This window comes from Dromiciops gliroides, chromosome 1 (genome assembly GCF_019393635.1).
Source record: "Dromiciops gliroides isolate mDroGli1 chromosome 1, mDroGli1.pri, whole genome shotgun sequence".
Classification (NCBI taxonomy): domain Eukaryota; kingdom Metazoa; phylum Chordata; class Mammalia; order Microbiotheria; family Microbiotheriidae; genus Dromiciops; species Dromiciops gliroides.
In genome coordinates, this window is record NC_057861.1 from 141424966 (window position 1) to 141440494 (window position 15529).

Below are 15529 nucleotides of genomic sequence, written 5' to 3' on the forward strand. Positions count from 1 at the left end.
GAATTTTGCAGGAATTCCATGGACCATAGCACACCAATACTATCAGAGTTTTCTTGACAAACAAACTGGAGTGGTTTGCCAATGCCTTCTCCAGATCATTTTACAGATTGAGGAAAGTGAGGCAAACTAATTGAGGGTTAGATGACTTACCCAGCGTCACATAGCTAGTAAGTGTCTGAGGACAGATTTGACCTCAAGAAGATGAGCCTAGTGTTCCTTCCATCTACTAAGCCACCTAGCTATTCTCTTGATCAAAGGTATGATCTTCTGTCTTTGTGTAGCTGATGTGGAGTCATGAGAACTGAGAAATTTGAGGCATTTGTGGGAGCATCAATATCTATAAGCTGACTTTCCTATTCATATGAGGACAAGAATTAGGAGGAGATAAATTCAATTCACTAAACATTTATTAAGCACTTACTATGTGCCAGGCACTGCACTAAGTACTGGGAATACAAATAGAGGCAAAAGATAATCCCTTCCCTCAAGGAGCTAGACCATGAGCCAGACACTGTACCCCTTCAGAAAGGAAAGAGAATGGCCTGGGGGTCAATAGAGAGCAGCCAGCAAGATATAGATTAGGTGATGGATTTGGGTAGCAGGAACCTGAAAAGAGTAGAAGTATAGCTTAGTCAAGGTGATAAAGTAAAGTCTGGCTGTGACAATGGGATGCAGAGAGTATTCTGGAAAAGTAAGAGGAAGTCTGTCCAAGGAATCATTTGGTTAGACTAAATTGTTCTTGCTTCGGGGGTCAACCTAGTGGCAGGTATGGATCCTGTGAGATCCTAGGAGGCCCGTCTCAGGGCAGGCAGGAGCTGGTTGGAAATAGGAGAACTTGGTGGAAAGACCGGAGTGTCTTGCTGGCCCCGGAGAAGGCCCTGGAAGGCAGAATATAGAAGTACTGTTCCCAGAGACTTATGGGTACTGGAGATGGTCCCAGGGCATAGAAGCTGGCACTAAACCCCTTTCTCCTAGGTTGGAGCGGACCATTGGGTGGAGTGGGTTCTTGTTTCTTAGACATCCTGAGGCCTGATGACAGAGGGAGCTCTGAGTAGGGAAAAGGAGGAAGAGTCGGGAAGAAACTGGTGGGAGAAGAGGAGGTCTTATGAATTTTAAAAGGCACTGGGCAAAGTCTCTCCAGGAGAATGTGGGGTTAAAGCTATCGAAGGGTAGGATTTTTGTTTCAGGAAGGTAGTGGCTAGAGGATGGGTGCATTAGTCATGGAAAGATAAGAAAAAATGTCCGTCGGGTTCTGAGCTCCCAGTAATCAGATCATCTGGTTCCTGTGCTGGAAAGCCACAGAACTCTGCACTACTCCTGCTTTCCATGCCAGCATCCTGTTGTGGGCAATGGGATAAAGGTTGTTCCTTCTGTGTTGGAGAGACAGTCATCACTAGGTTGCTAAGACTAGCATTTCCTCAGGAGACAGGTATGGGGGTAGGGGAAGGGAAGAAATGTGGCTACTTAATTTAATATCCTTGATTTGCCACACTGCCCTGTTTTCAATAAATGACTTTTCCCGATGATTTCATGTTTCATTTCATTTTGGAAGCAACATGGTGCTGTGAAAAAACAAAAAACAAACCCACTGTTTATGGAGCCAGAGGTCCTGACTTCAAATCCCTGATGTGCTGCTTACTAACTGTGAGATCCTGGGCAAGTCATTTGTCATATGATCTCCCTACCTAAGCCTCTTCTCTAAAATCAGGGGCGTGGACCAGATGACCTCTAAGGTCCCTTATGGCTCTAAATCTATTGGGTTTTTGTTTGTTTGTTTTTCCGGCAATGAGGGTTAAGTGACTTGCCTAGGGTCACACAGCTAGTTAAGTGTCAAGTGTCTGACATGGGATTTGAACTCAGGTACTCCTGAATCCAGGGCCAGTGCTTTATCCACTATGCCACCTAGCTGCTCCTTTAAAGGAATCTTTTTTTATATATATACTATTTTGGGGGGGAGGGGGTGTGTGAGACAATTGGGGTTAAGTGACTTTCCCAGGGTCACACAGCTAGTAAGTGTTAAGTGTCTGAGGCCTAATTTGAACTCAGGTCCTCTTGACTCTAGGGCCGGTGCTCTATCCACTGTGCCACCTAGCTGCCCTAAATCTACTGGTTTTTAAGAAAATGGGCTCAATGCAGTGGAGCTTGAGCCAGACACAAAAGTGAACCCCAAAACCAGAAGGTTCCCAGACTGTATGAAGGCCTTAGAAGGCCTTTGCTACACTTGCAAATAATGACCTTATATTTCATTCATCTCTGTATCCTCAGTCTATGGCATATAACAGGCATTTAATCAATCAAGAATTGGGATAATATTAGTAAGTAGAGAAGTACCACATTGTCACTGGAAGATGGTAAATCTAAGATTTTCTTTTCCTCCAGATTCTCCTTTCTATCCCTTTTTGAAAAGTGCAGGGGGTAGCTAGGCGGTGCAGTGGATAAAGCACTGGCCTTGGATTCAGGAGGACCTGGGTTCAAATCTGGCCTCAGACACTTGACACTTACTAGCTGTGTGACCCTGGACAAGTCACTTAACCCTCATTGCCCAGCAAAAAAAAAAAAAAGAAAAGAAAAGAAAAGAAAAAAGAAAAGTGCATAGCAGGAGTATAATGAAGGACAGTGTACTAAGTGCAGTCCTTATGAGGATATGCAGAGTGTGTGGCTGATGTACAACCATTCTGTAACTGAGCAAAGTCCTGCAGTCTGCCTATAGCAGCAAGAGCAGAGATGCAGACATTTGGACCTATCAGACCTGGCGCATTTGTACATGAACTTGGAGGGACCAGCTCTATAGAAACGGCATTAACTGGAGGTGTTAGAGGGGAGAGGGTGTCCCTAGGAGTTGCGGGGGAAATATCTGTGTTTCTGTCCTTGCCTTATCTACTGTGATAGGACAAAGATTCTTATTCCCTACAATAGGAATTCGTTTTCCCTAAAAGGCAACAAAGCTGTTCCTGGAATTTGATCTGCTTCCCTTAAGGTCATCTAAGGGGATACAAAGTCCCACCAACACGGTAGGTGGGACAACTTGGGGGATGTTTGATGACTATATATCCTACCCTACTGACCACATGTGTTTCTACTTTCCATATGAAGAAGAAGGGGGCCAACTCTAGAGAAGCTACTACCTACATTGTATTCTTGTTGTATACCCTTGCTGTGATAGGACAAATTTATTGTTAGCCATGCAATGATTTGTGAGTGCCTCATCTTGTCCAAACATCCAATCTGAACTAATAGGGTGCTGGCCTTAGGCCTAACTCTAACATCCTCAAAGTAAATATTGCTTAGTAAAAGCTAATTCATATTAATTTAAGTAGAACTAAGGTGTTAATCACTGTTTGCTAAGGGTGAGGAGAATGCATCAGAATGGAAGTATTAGAAAAAGACCCCCCTGGGGCAGCTATGTGGCACAGAGGATAGAGCACCGGCCCTGGAGTCAGGAGTACCTGCGTTCAAATCCGGCCTCAGACACTTAACACTTACTAGCTGTGTGACCCTGGGAAAGTCACTTAACCCCAAATGCCTTACTTAAAAAAAAAAAAAGAAAAAGACCCCCTAACCCCTCAAGAGTACCCCAAGAATTCTGAGGGGGAAACGTAGCCAGCCTCACTGTTAAAGGTCACCTGCTACAAAAGTAATCGTATAATTTCATATGAAATCGTGCTTACTGTTTTCTGCTATTAATCCCTGGACTCAGTGTGTACCTCTAGGTAAATCCTTAACTGCTCTGTATCTATGTATGTTGTTGTTCAGTTCTGTCTGACTCTCCACTTGGGGTTGTCTTGGCAAAGATATTGAAGGTTTGCCATTTCCTTCTCCAGTTAATTTTACAGATGAGGAAACTGAGGCAAAAAGGGTTAAGTGAACTTGCCCAGGGTCACACAGCTAATAAGTGTCTGAGATTGGAGTAGAACTCAGATTTTCCTGACTCCAGGCCCTGCTGTCTGTCCACTACACCACCTAGCTACCCTATAAACTCAGGATGCAGCATGTACCTCTGGGTAACTCCTTAACTGTTATTAAATGGGCACGATGCAATATCATCGTTAAGACATTATGTTTTGCGTTATAACAACTCTGTGAGGAAAGCACTATGGATGTTTATTAAATTGGATATTTATCTTTATTGCTATTAAATGTCATCTTACACAATTTTATACAATTTTGCCCAATATTCTAACCACTTGAGATCTTTATGGCTGCTGACACTGCTATCCAATGTGTTAATTACTCCTCCCAGCTTGAAGTCACCTGAAAATTTTATAGGCATGCTATAAGTGAAGTGTGCAGAACCAGGAGAACATTGTACACAGTAACAGCAACGTTGTATGCTCATCAGTTGTGATATACTTAGCTACTTTGATGGAGACAAGGATCCAAGACAATTCCAAAGGACCCATGATAAAAAAGGCATCTGCATCACTTCCAGAGAGAGAAATGATGAATGAGGATTGAAGCATACTTTTTTTACTTTCTTTATTTTTCTTATTTGTGTATGTATGTGTTTTCTTTTCTAACATGGCTAATATTGAAATGTCTTATATGACTTCACACGTATAATTGATACCATAATGCTTGCCTTCTCAAAGAGTGGGGAAGGAGAGGGAGGGAGAAAAAAATGAAACTAAAAAAAAAACATTTTTAATGAATGTTAAAAAATTTTTTACATGTAATTGAGAAATATTTAATGAAATAAATATTGATTTAATTTAATTTTTTTGGTTATATTTTAAATTCTAAACAATCTCCTTCCCTCCCTCCTTGCCCCATACTAGAGAAGGCCACCATTTCACACACACACACACACACACACACACACATACACACACACACACAAACACACGTATGTAAAACCATACTATATATACTTCTATTCACCAGTTCTTTCTCTGGAAGTGGACAGCGTCTTCCTTCATAGGTCCTTTGTAGTTGACTTGAATATTTCTAATTCTCAGAATAGCTTAATCATTCATAGTTATTCTTCTAACAATACGGTTGTTACCATATACAACATTCTCTTGGTTCTGCTCATTTCACTCTTCATCATTTCATACAAGTCTTTCCACGTTTTTCTGTTCCTCATTCCTTAAGGCACAGTTGTATTCCATCACAATCATATACCACAACTTGCTCAGCTATTCCCTAATGGATGGGCATCCCCTTGATTTCCAGTTCTTTGCCACCACAAAGAGAGTGCTATAAATATTTTAGAACATAAAGATTCTTTTCTTTTTTCTCTGATCACCTTGAGAAATAGAGCCATAGTGGTATTGCTGGGTCGAAGGGTATACACAGTTTTATAACTGTTTGGGCATAATTCCATATTGCTCTCCAAAATGGTTGGATCACTTCACAGTCTGTGCCAACAGTTTATTAGGTCCTAATTTTTCTACATCCCCTCCCACATTTGTAATTTTCCCCTTCTATCATTTTAGCCAATCTGAAAAAATATATATTTTTTAAATGACTTGTTCAGCCTACTGCTTATTCATTGCCCATATCATTTCCCAGTATAAACATTACTTCTCTGCTCTAAGAAACTGTATAAAAAGATCCATAATTTTTTCTGTATTTTTAAACTTTGAGCCCCAGCCAAATACAGCACACAAGTTGAACACCTCTGTTTTAGATTTATTTCTCCCTCTTTGGAGATTCGCTTTTTTTTTTTGTTTAGTCATTTTCAGTCATGCCTGACTCTTTGTGACCCCATTTGGGGTTTTCTTGGCAAAGATACTTGAGTGGTTTGCCATTTCCTTCTCCAGTTCATTTTACAGTGAGGAAACTGAGGCAAACAGGGTTAAGTGACTTGCCCAGGGTCACACAGCTAGTGTCTGAAGTCACACTTGAATTCAGATCTTCTGACTCCAAGCCCAGTGTTCTAGTCACCGCACCACTTAGCAGCCTTAGGGATTCACAGTCTCCTTTCAAAACACCCCAAAAATCTTGCTTTCAGAGTTTTGGTCTCTTTCTTTGTGGCAGTTCCTTTGCCTTCACTTAGAGTTCTATCCATTTAGGGTTCCATCTCTTCCCACCTCCATTTTGCTTACCTTTCACTAACTCTGGGCATCTTCTATACTCAGGAAAAGAGTTCCTCTTCTAGTCTGACTTCTGCCTTACCTGAACTGACTTTTAAAGGTCACCTCTGGGAGGCTCAATGGCCTATCATTGTTCGTCATATGATATTACTGCATTTCTAATTCACTTTAGAGACTCGTTTGCCCAATATAAAGGGACCCCATCATAGATTTAGAGGTGGAAGGGATCTTAGAGGCTATTAAGCCCAACCTGCTCACTTTATAGATAAGGAAACTGAGGCACAGAGAGATATCATATAGAGCAACAGCATTTTTTTTTAGTGAGGCAATTGGGGTTAAGTGACTTGCCCAGGGTCATACAGCTAGTAAGTGTTAAGTGTCTGAGGCCGGATTTGAACTCAGGTCCTCCTGAATCCAGGGCCGGTGCTCTACCCATTGTGCCATCTAGCTGCCCCTAGCATTTAAATTTTTTAAAAAATATATGTGTTTTCCCCAATTACATGTAAAAAACGCTTTTTAACATTTATTTTTTAAAATTTTGATTTTCAAATTCTCTCCCTCCCTCTCTCCCCTCCCTCTTCATTGAGAAAACCAGCAATTTGATATATTATACAAGTGTAGTCATGCAAAACATTTCCATATTAGTCATGTTGTGACAGCATTTTTAAGTCAGTTTAACACTTCATTATTGGGCCCTTTTCTATGACTAGGTTGTGGGCTTTCAAGGACCAGATCCTTTAATACATATATTAGTATATACAGAATAAATAATAGCTGATGGGAGGGGCACTAAACTTCACAAAAGGATCCCCCTCAGAAACCAGTAAATGCTACAAATCAGGGCTTGATTTATTGTACTTTTGTATATCTAGATCAGGGGTCTGCAACCCATGACCCACCACAAGTCAAGAATAGAGTTTACATTTTTAAATAAAGTGTTATTGTGTTTAAAAATGCAAAACCCATTTTTTAGCTTGGCCATAGGAAAATAGGCAAAGGGCTGGATTTGGCCCTTGGGCTATAGTTTGCTGATCTCTCCTAAATCTAGACTCTAGACTTAAGAAAATGGAGAAGATGTTAATAAACCAGATTAAATTTGAAACTACATTGTGGAGAACACCTCCACAGAACCTAAATCTTGCTAAATCAGGTCTAAATCTCCCTTTTTGCAGATTAGCAAACAGGAAACTTGTCCCAGGTCACACAGCTGTAAGTATCTGAAGTGGTATTTGAACCTAGGTCTTTGCCTCTCATTTCACCAAGTTTACTTCTCCATTTAAAAAAAAAAGTATAGTTATTTTAAAAATTAAGTCATTAACTTTTATTTTCTTTTTTTGGATGAGTATTTTAATGAAATTTAAAATAAATTAATTTTAATAAATTAATTTTTGATAATTTAAATTTTGTTATTTTTCGATTAAAGTTTTGCGTAAAAAATAAAAATTTCTTGGTTGTACCCTAATGAGATATGCGTGCTTCTTAGCACTTAATTTGTACTTCTGAACATGAGCTAAAAGAGACCTTGGCTTAGCCATCTAACCCCTCATTTTATGGAGGGGGAAACTGAGGCCCATGGTGACACAGCGAGCCAAGAAAGGCGGGTGGGGCCTGAACCAGCGCCCCTGAAGGGAGACTCGGAAGCAGCTCGCTCCTCTTAGCTCCGCCCCCCAATCTTTGCCGTTTTGCTTTCTCTCCAGGCGGCAGTTTGGAGGGGGCGGGGCCAGCTCTCGGGAGTCTCACGGGCTGTCTTCTTACGTAGAGGGACGGGACGGGGAGGGGCGGAGGGGGGGCAAGGAGCAGCTCGGGGCTCAGCGGTTGCTAAAGAACATCGCCCCGCCTCTCCGTGAACATTGTTTGAGCCCTCCCGGCTCCCGTCTTATTGCTTCTTCGGTTCTGCGCCTGCGCGCTTCCATATTGCCCTTCGTTTCTCAGGCGCCGGAGAAGGACGTTTGTCTTGAGGTGAGTCTACGACCTCGGCCTTTCTTGGGACCACTCTTCCTCCGCGGGCCCTTCCCCTCCTCTCAGACCGATGTCCTGCAACCTCCTCCTTTAAAGGCGGTTTGTGAGCCCCGAGGCCGCGGGCCCAGCCGGGCCTTCCCGCATTGTCCTGGGGGGGGGTGTCGGGGAGGGAGAGAGGCCGGAACAGGGTGGGAAACCCGAGCGGGGGTTGTCGGCCTTTTAAAAATTAATAACAATAGCTAGTATTCGCATAGCGCATGAAGGTTTGCAAAGCGCTCTCCAAAGCTCTCATTGTATCCTCTTGACCTCTCTGGCCTCGGCGTCCATGCAGGAAGGAGGATTCTCGGAGGCCCCGAGGCGGAACATGAGGCGCCCAAGGTCACCCATCCCGCCCCGGTGTCGTCCTAACGGCCAGTAACGCCTGCGCTCCAGGCCTTGCAGAGCGCTTTAGAAATAGCTCTAACAACCCCGGGAGGTTGGTGCTGTTATCCCCGGTTTATACAGGGGGACACTGAGGCAGACGGGTGTTAATACTAATAGCTCCCACGTATTGAGTGCTTGCTGTGTGCCAGGCTCTATGCTAAGCGCTCTGCAGTTATTATCTCACTGGATCCTCACAGCAGGCCGGGGAGAAGGGTGCTCTTATTAGTCCCATTTCATAGATAGTAATAACTAAACATTGAAAAAGCCCTTATGGGGGTGGTGAAGTGGATAGTGCACCGGCCCTGGATTCAGAAGGACCTGAGTTCAAATCCGCCCTCGGACACTTGACCCTGGGCAAGTCACTTAACCCTCATTGCCCCGGGAAAAAAAAGAAAAAGCCCTTACCTTGCGCCAGATGCTGTGTTAATAAGCCCTTTACAGTTTTTATCTTGCTGGATCCTCCAAACATCTCTGGGTCGTTGGTGCTTTTATTTGTCCATCCCAGTTTTACACAAAAAGAAACTGGAGTAGACAGATGAAGTGATTTACTCAGGGTCACCCCTAGTCTCTGAGGTTAGATTCCTGACTCCCAAGTCCACAATAATAACGAGCTGTCATTAACATTGATCTTTATCACTGTCATTGATCATTATCATTGACATTTATCCTCATCAAGAGGTTCTTACTATTCATCAGGTGTTGTGCTAAGCACTTTATAGCTGTTATCTCCTTGTATCCTCACTGCAACCCTGAGAGGTGACTGTCATTATCCCATTTTACAGATAAGGAACCTGAAGCAAACAAATTAAATGACTTGCGCATATCTGAGATCTGATTTGAACACCGATCTTCCAGCCTCCTAACCCAGAGCTCTACCCTGTCTTAATGTTCTGTCTACTTGACCATATTTCAGAGCTTTCTGGCTCCAAGGACAGAGTTTCTGTTCACTGTGTCATGCTGATATGTCTTCCTGATGGCATAAGGGAGGAACATTGATGGGAAGGTCCTGTGGAGGGGAAGGTGGATATAAAAATAGAGCTTTTGCTTCTCATCTGTATGATGGAACAGTGATGCTTGCTCTACTCACCACAGGGGGTTGTTGTGAAGCACTTTGCAAATAAAGCTTCTAATGAAGCTTTAAAGAAAGAGTAGCTGGGTTGGTCTGGGCAATTCATTTCACCAGAGTGAATTATAAAATTCTGTGAAGAATTTACATTTAGTATTCTGTCTTTTAACAGGAAGAATTGGCATCATGTCTGCTCCTGTTTTGGCAAAACCACAGCTGCGAGGCCTTTTGGCTAAGCGCTTGCGGTTTCATATTATTACAGCATTTTTTCTGTCCTTGGGATGTGCCACTATGTATAAGGTATGTATGTTTCAGTTTGTCAATTTAGAAGTATAGGTTAAATCATTTCCCAAGGACTGGATACTAGATCTTTTACTGTTCTTACTCTTTGCACCTTTGATAAAGGACAATAGCTTTTCCTGTCCTTACCCTGAGTTCAAATCTGGCCTCAGACACTTAACACTTACTGGCTGTGTGACCCTAGGCAAGTCATTTAACCCCAATTGCCTCACCAAAAAAAAAAAAAAAATAGACTACAGAGCCACTTCAGTGGCTGTTTTGTTTTATTGGTGACATTTCACATTACTTTGTTTTCCCCTCCTGAATACTGAATATTTCTTTTTATTTTTTTCAATCTTAGTAGTATTTTATTTTTTTCCAATTACATGTAAAGATAGTTTGCAACATTTGTTTTTATAAGATTTTTGAGTTCCACATTTTTCTCTCCCCAAGATGGCAAATAATCTGATATAGGTTATATATGTACAGTAACATTAAGAATTTTCACAGTCATGCTGTAATAGAAGAATCAGAACAAAAGGGGAAAACCTCAAGAAAGAAAAAAAGTAAAAATAGTATGGGTTCAGTCTGCATTCAGATCACAAAATTCTTTTTCTGGATGTGGAGAGCATTTTCTTTTCTTTATTTTTAGTGAGGCAGTTGGGGTTCAGTGACTTGCCTAGGGTCACACAGCTAGTAAGTGTTACGTGTCTGAGGCTGGATTTGAACTCAGGTCCTCCTGAATCCAGGGCCAGTGCTCTATCCATTGTGCCACCTAGCTGCCCCATGAGAGCATTTTCCATCACAAGTCCTTTGGAATTGTCTTGGATCATTATATTGCTGAGAAGAGCTAAGTCTGTCACAGCTGATCATTACACAATGTTGCTGTTACTGTGTATGATGTTGTCTTGGTTCTACTCACTTCACTCAGCATCAGTCTAAAGTCTTTCCAGGTTTTTCTGAAATCTGCCTGCTCATCATTTCTTACAGCACAATAGTATTCCATTACATCATATACCACAATTTGTTCAGGCATTCCCCAATTGATGGGCATTCTCTCAGTTTCCAATTCTTTGCCACCACAAAGAGAGCTGGTATAAATATTTTGGTACATGTGGGTCCTTTGCCCTTTTTTATGATCTCTTTGGGATACAGACCTATTATTATGTGAGGGCCAAAATTTGATAGATGTAGCATTATTTGGGTGACTTGCCTTAATATTGGGGTCCCGGAAATATGAGGAACCTTTTAGGTTCTCCCTCCACTCTGAACTGCCCTTTTTAGATATTTCTCCCAGGCCAATAAGAAAGGAGCCTTTAAGCTTTAACTCACAAAAGGATCAGATTTTATTACTTGGGAATTAATTAACCAACAAAAGTGAAACTAATAAGAATCAAAGATAAGGAAATAGGAAAAAAGAAATACAGATAAATGCTCTTAACTCTAAACTTAACCTATGCAACCCCAGACCATTTCCAGTTAGGCTAGTTCAAAAGAATTTAGGGTTTTCCATAATTAACTCACCAACCCTGGACAGTCTACAGTTGCTCACACCATGCTGAGACAGAACGAACACGTGCCACCTCATGGGAAATCGCCAGATAGAGACCCTAGAGTGAGCTTGCATTCAGGAAGAAGGCTAGCATTCCGCAAGCAGCCCTCCCCCTCCCTTCAGGGAGCGTTCAATCTTTTCTTCCCCCAAAGGGTAGGTCCTTCAAAAACTGCCTATGGAAAGTTCTCCTTCTCAGTTCAGTAGCATATGTAACCTTGGGGTGGGCTAGGTGTGGCTTCTCCCAATTGAGTTAGCTAAAAATGGGAATATTAATTTTTACCACAATTACTGGGTCAAAGGGTATGCACAGTCCCATAGCCCTTTGGACATATGAACTAGATGACTTCTAAGGTCTCATATCTTTTATAATTGTTTTAGGAATTAATCATATTGATTAGTAAAATAATGATTTTGAAAATATACTACATTTCTAACTTGGTGGTATTTCATATTTTAGTATGGAGTGGCTGAACCTAGGAAACAAGCATACAGAAATTTCTATAGAAAGTATGATGCTGTGAAGGATTTTGAAGAGATGTATCAAGCTGGTGTCTTTGACTATGGAAAACAGTGAAGAAATATACAGGTAATAAAATGTTTTGTTATCTGACAGATTTTCTATAATCACAGTGTCACGGGTTGTCAGTTTGTACAAAGGAAGTAGCACTTGGTAGCTTTTAAAAATAATTTTTTAAGAAATTGCTATATTTGGATCATTTTATAACTTGGTAGTGTTAGAAAAGATGTTTCTCACAAATGGTAATGATTCATTTTCAGTGGGAATTATAAAACTCTAAAGTCTGGTGTTGTTATTTGGATGTTTGTTGGGTTACATCCTGGCTATTTCGGGATATGCAGAGGTTTGTTTACACTCAGTCCCTTTTTGGGAGCCTCACACATCCTTGGGACTCTCCTCTGTGTTCTATTTGGTTAGAATAGTTATATACTATTTGCTCTGTGGTGCCATGAGTCTAAATACCTTGTCCATATCTTTATGGACTGTAGGAACATAGTCATCTAGTTACAGAAAGGTAGTAGGGGTTTTTTCCTGTTGTTTTTTTTTGCAGGCAACTTTCGAAAGCTATTGCTTTCCTTAATAAAGCTCTCCTTTGCTACTTTCTTGCCTCATTTGTGGAATATACTCCCTTCTCTCCTCAGCCTCTGAGAATCCCTTGCTCCCTTCAAAGCTACGTTCAAATGCCACCTCCCAAAAGAAGCCTCTCCTGATTACCCCAGCTGCTCGTTTTCTCCCACCTCCACCACCCAAAATTTTGTCATATTCATTTTTTATGTATTTAATGTTATCCTGAAGAAAAGGATTTCTGTATCTTCATCCCATAAGATATGCCTGGCACATAGTAGGTGCTTGTGTTGATTGATGCTAATTGCCTTATTTATGAATAAAGTTAAGCAAATAAGCAGCTAGGTGGTGTAGTAGATTACTACACCTGAAGTCAAGAAAATTTATCTTCCCGAGTTCAAGTCTGGCCTCAGATACTAGTTCTGTGACCCTGGGCAAGATACTTAACCCTATTTGTCTCAGTTTCTTATCTGTAAAATGACCTGGAGAAGGACATGGCAAACCACTCTAGTGTCTTTACCAAGAAAACCCCTTTGGGGTCACAGAGCCAGACATAACTGAACACAACAACAAAGCAAATGGGAGGTTGGGGTGGAGTCTAAAAACAAGTTACTAGCTTTGTGCTGATTTGGCCTTTTAGCTTAACAACCACATGGTGTCAACAAGAGATATGGCCTTTGACTATGTTATTAGTAAAGGCTTAGGTTATATGAGAGAGACCATGTGTGGAAATGTTTCACTGAGAACCTTAACATTGTAGGTTAGGTGATTTTTTTCTAACTGCTAACAACTCATGAAATTGTCTACTAAGGGACACATCTGGACTGGGGTCTACATTGATAGGAAGATCTGCGCCGATGAAATTAACTCCTTTTAACTTGTTTTCTCACAGTCTAAAACTGTACAGTACATTAAACATAGAAAATACCAGAAATTACTCTGGATTTCGTGGCATGTCAAGAACTAAAAAATGAGAAATCTAAGTTTAATCAAGTGGCAGATTTACTGTTCTGTGCTCATTTTGTGAGGAGGGGTCTCATTTTGAGAGCTCACATGGTGACACTGAGATTGAAATAATGAGCTTTTATGATGAACCAGGGTATTAGAAAGAGAGGTCCTATGACATATCACTCCAAGTGAAAAGGCAGGGGCTGAGCTCAGTAGAAAAAGGAAAAGGAGTGAATGTTGACATGAATCTAACATGCATTGTCTTAACTAATGGCTTTCTTCTTTTTTACAGGTTTCAGAGGCTTGAAGTACTGACCTGTTTTTTCTTATGCTCCAACATGAAATACATGCACACTGGCTGTGGAATAGTTTAACTTGATAATAAACAGTTGATGACCTATGTATGGTAACTTAAGTTGTGTGTTATTAAACATTTTTCATTCTCTTCCCTTTCTTCCCATCATAGTCTGTTCTTAGAGCCTTATTTATTCACAGTAGGGTGTGTGTAATTGGGAACAGCTCAGAACATAGCCAAAAACTAGAGCTTTTTAAGTTAAAGCAAATGAAATTGTAGTGGTAGAATTTCACATCAATGGGGATTCTGGACATTTCATCCATCACATAGTTTCCTGTTATATAAGGATGCCAGCCCTATTTCTAAACACTCTAGTAATTCCATATCCTTTTATTCCCATTAGTGATTTGTTTAGTGGCATAGATAGCAAAGGAGGTTTCCCCTTCATCTTTTCTCCTTTTAGACTGAAGCAAAAAATGTCAACATAGATGATAATAATAGTTCTCTATGTCAGGTGTTGCAAATATTCTTCCCATTTTTCTAGAAGAAAAAACAGGTTTGTAGAAACAATGACCTTTCAGGTTCCACTGTGACCAGCTGACCAATTCATATATTTCCAGATATATTCGGGTCTCTGCTTCCTGATAAATTCTGTGTTTCAGAACACCGTAGTTTATAAGAAAGTAAATTTAGAGCTGGAAATCACCTTTGAAATCATATAATAGAAACACTTCATTTTATAGTTAAGGTTGTGACTATGACTTGCCAAAGATCATACAGACAGGCAGAGAAAGTACTGTATCTCACAGTTCTGCAGAAGTGTTCCAGAAATAGCACTAGCCTTAACTCAAGAGATACGGGCCCATGCAACTCAGCCTTTGGCCTCACCTTTGGATTTGATTAGATAATTAATGTCCAGCCTAATAATTCTGAGTCATTTTATGATTTGAACTGAAGGTATTGTAACATCTTGAGTATAATAGAGAAATAAGCAATTAGGAAAGTTTCTCAGGGATTGTGACCATGCTTTTTATCAGAAGATTACTAATTTTTGTTCATTGATATTTTTTTGTTAGAAGTTTTGGTACTAGTGTTACTATTCCTGTTACACATTACTAATGAAGTCAGTAATAGATTGGTATGGTTGTTAATTTCTCTTGGTAGTAGTTATTTATGGTGAAAATTAAAATATTTTGGACTAAAGTGAATGATAGTGCAGGATTAGAAAGACATTGGTATTGGTAGTCCAGTAATTTTAGATAGACTTCCTGGTGATGGTGGGGTGAAATCCAGGCTGTTGGACATTGGCAGAGGCACCAGATGAAGAGGTATAGCTAGTGAAAGAATGTCATGTAGAATGAATAGTTTATACTGGGAATAAGGTTTAGAAATCAACAAGTATCAGTTACATGTGCCAGGTATCATGCAAAGCAAAAGAGTACCTGCCCGCTTAGGAGCCTTAGGGTTAAACAAGGAGATAGAAGGTACACTTCTGTAGCCATGTAATGAGGCCACTTTGAAGGTCAATAGCTACTGGAGAACTCAGAAGGCTCTCTATCACCCCTCTGACTGAGTTCCTCCTCCCCATGCTTGAGCTGTGGTCACTGAGGCAGCAAGAGTTTCCAGAGACAATGCTTGGCCGGTCTCCCAGGGTCCAAAGACTCAGCTGAGCAAACCCTGCTCTGTTTAGGCCTGGGACAAGTTCTGACATGTCAAGGCTGAAAGGTTGAAAAATTACTCTTATTCTCTTAGAATTATTCTTGCAGAGACTTTATTTGATTACTTTGTGGTTTTTTGCTTTAAATACTGAGTTGTCCCAGTAATAAAGCACACACAGTTGTTCACGCATAATGTGATACTGATGTGTCAATGATTAATTGTCTCCGATCCT

At 40.9% G+C, this 15529-nt stretch overlaps 1 protein-coding gene across 2 annotated transcripts; it reads left to right on the top strand.

Annotated features, from left to right (window-relative positions):
• The first annotated feature begins 7837 nt into the window (after positions 1-7837).
• LOC122729071 (cytochrome c oxidase subunit 6C) lies at positions 7838-13743 on the top strand. Of its 2 annotated transcripts, none has more exons than XM_043968145.1 (4): positions 7838-7994; positions 9656-9783; positions 11772-11900; positions 13636-13743. In XM_043968145.1, exons 2-3 carry the CDS (start codon positions 9670-9672, stop codon positions 11886-11888), a joined length of 231 nt encoding a protein of 76 aa, XP_043824080.1. In that variant the 5' UTR covers positions 7838-7994; positions 9656-9669; the 3' UTR covers positions 11889-11900; positions 13636-13743. The 2 variants fall into 2 exon arrangements, with proteins under 2 accessions (XP_043824080.1, XP_043824835.1); XM_043968900.1 differs by lacking the exon at positions 7838-7994 and adding an exon at positions 8074-8093.
• Positions 13744-15529: the final 1786 nt, after the last annotated feature.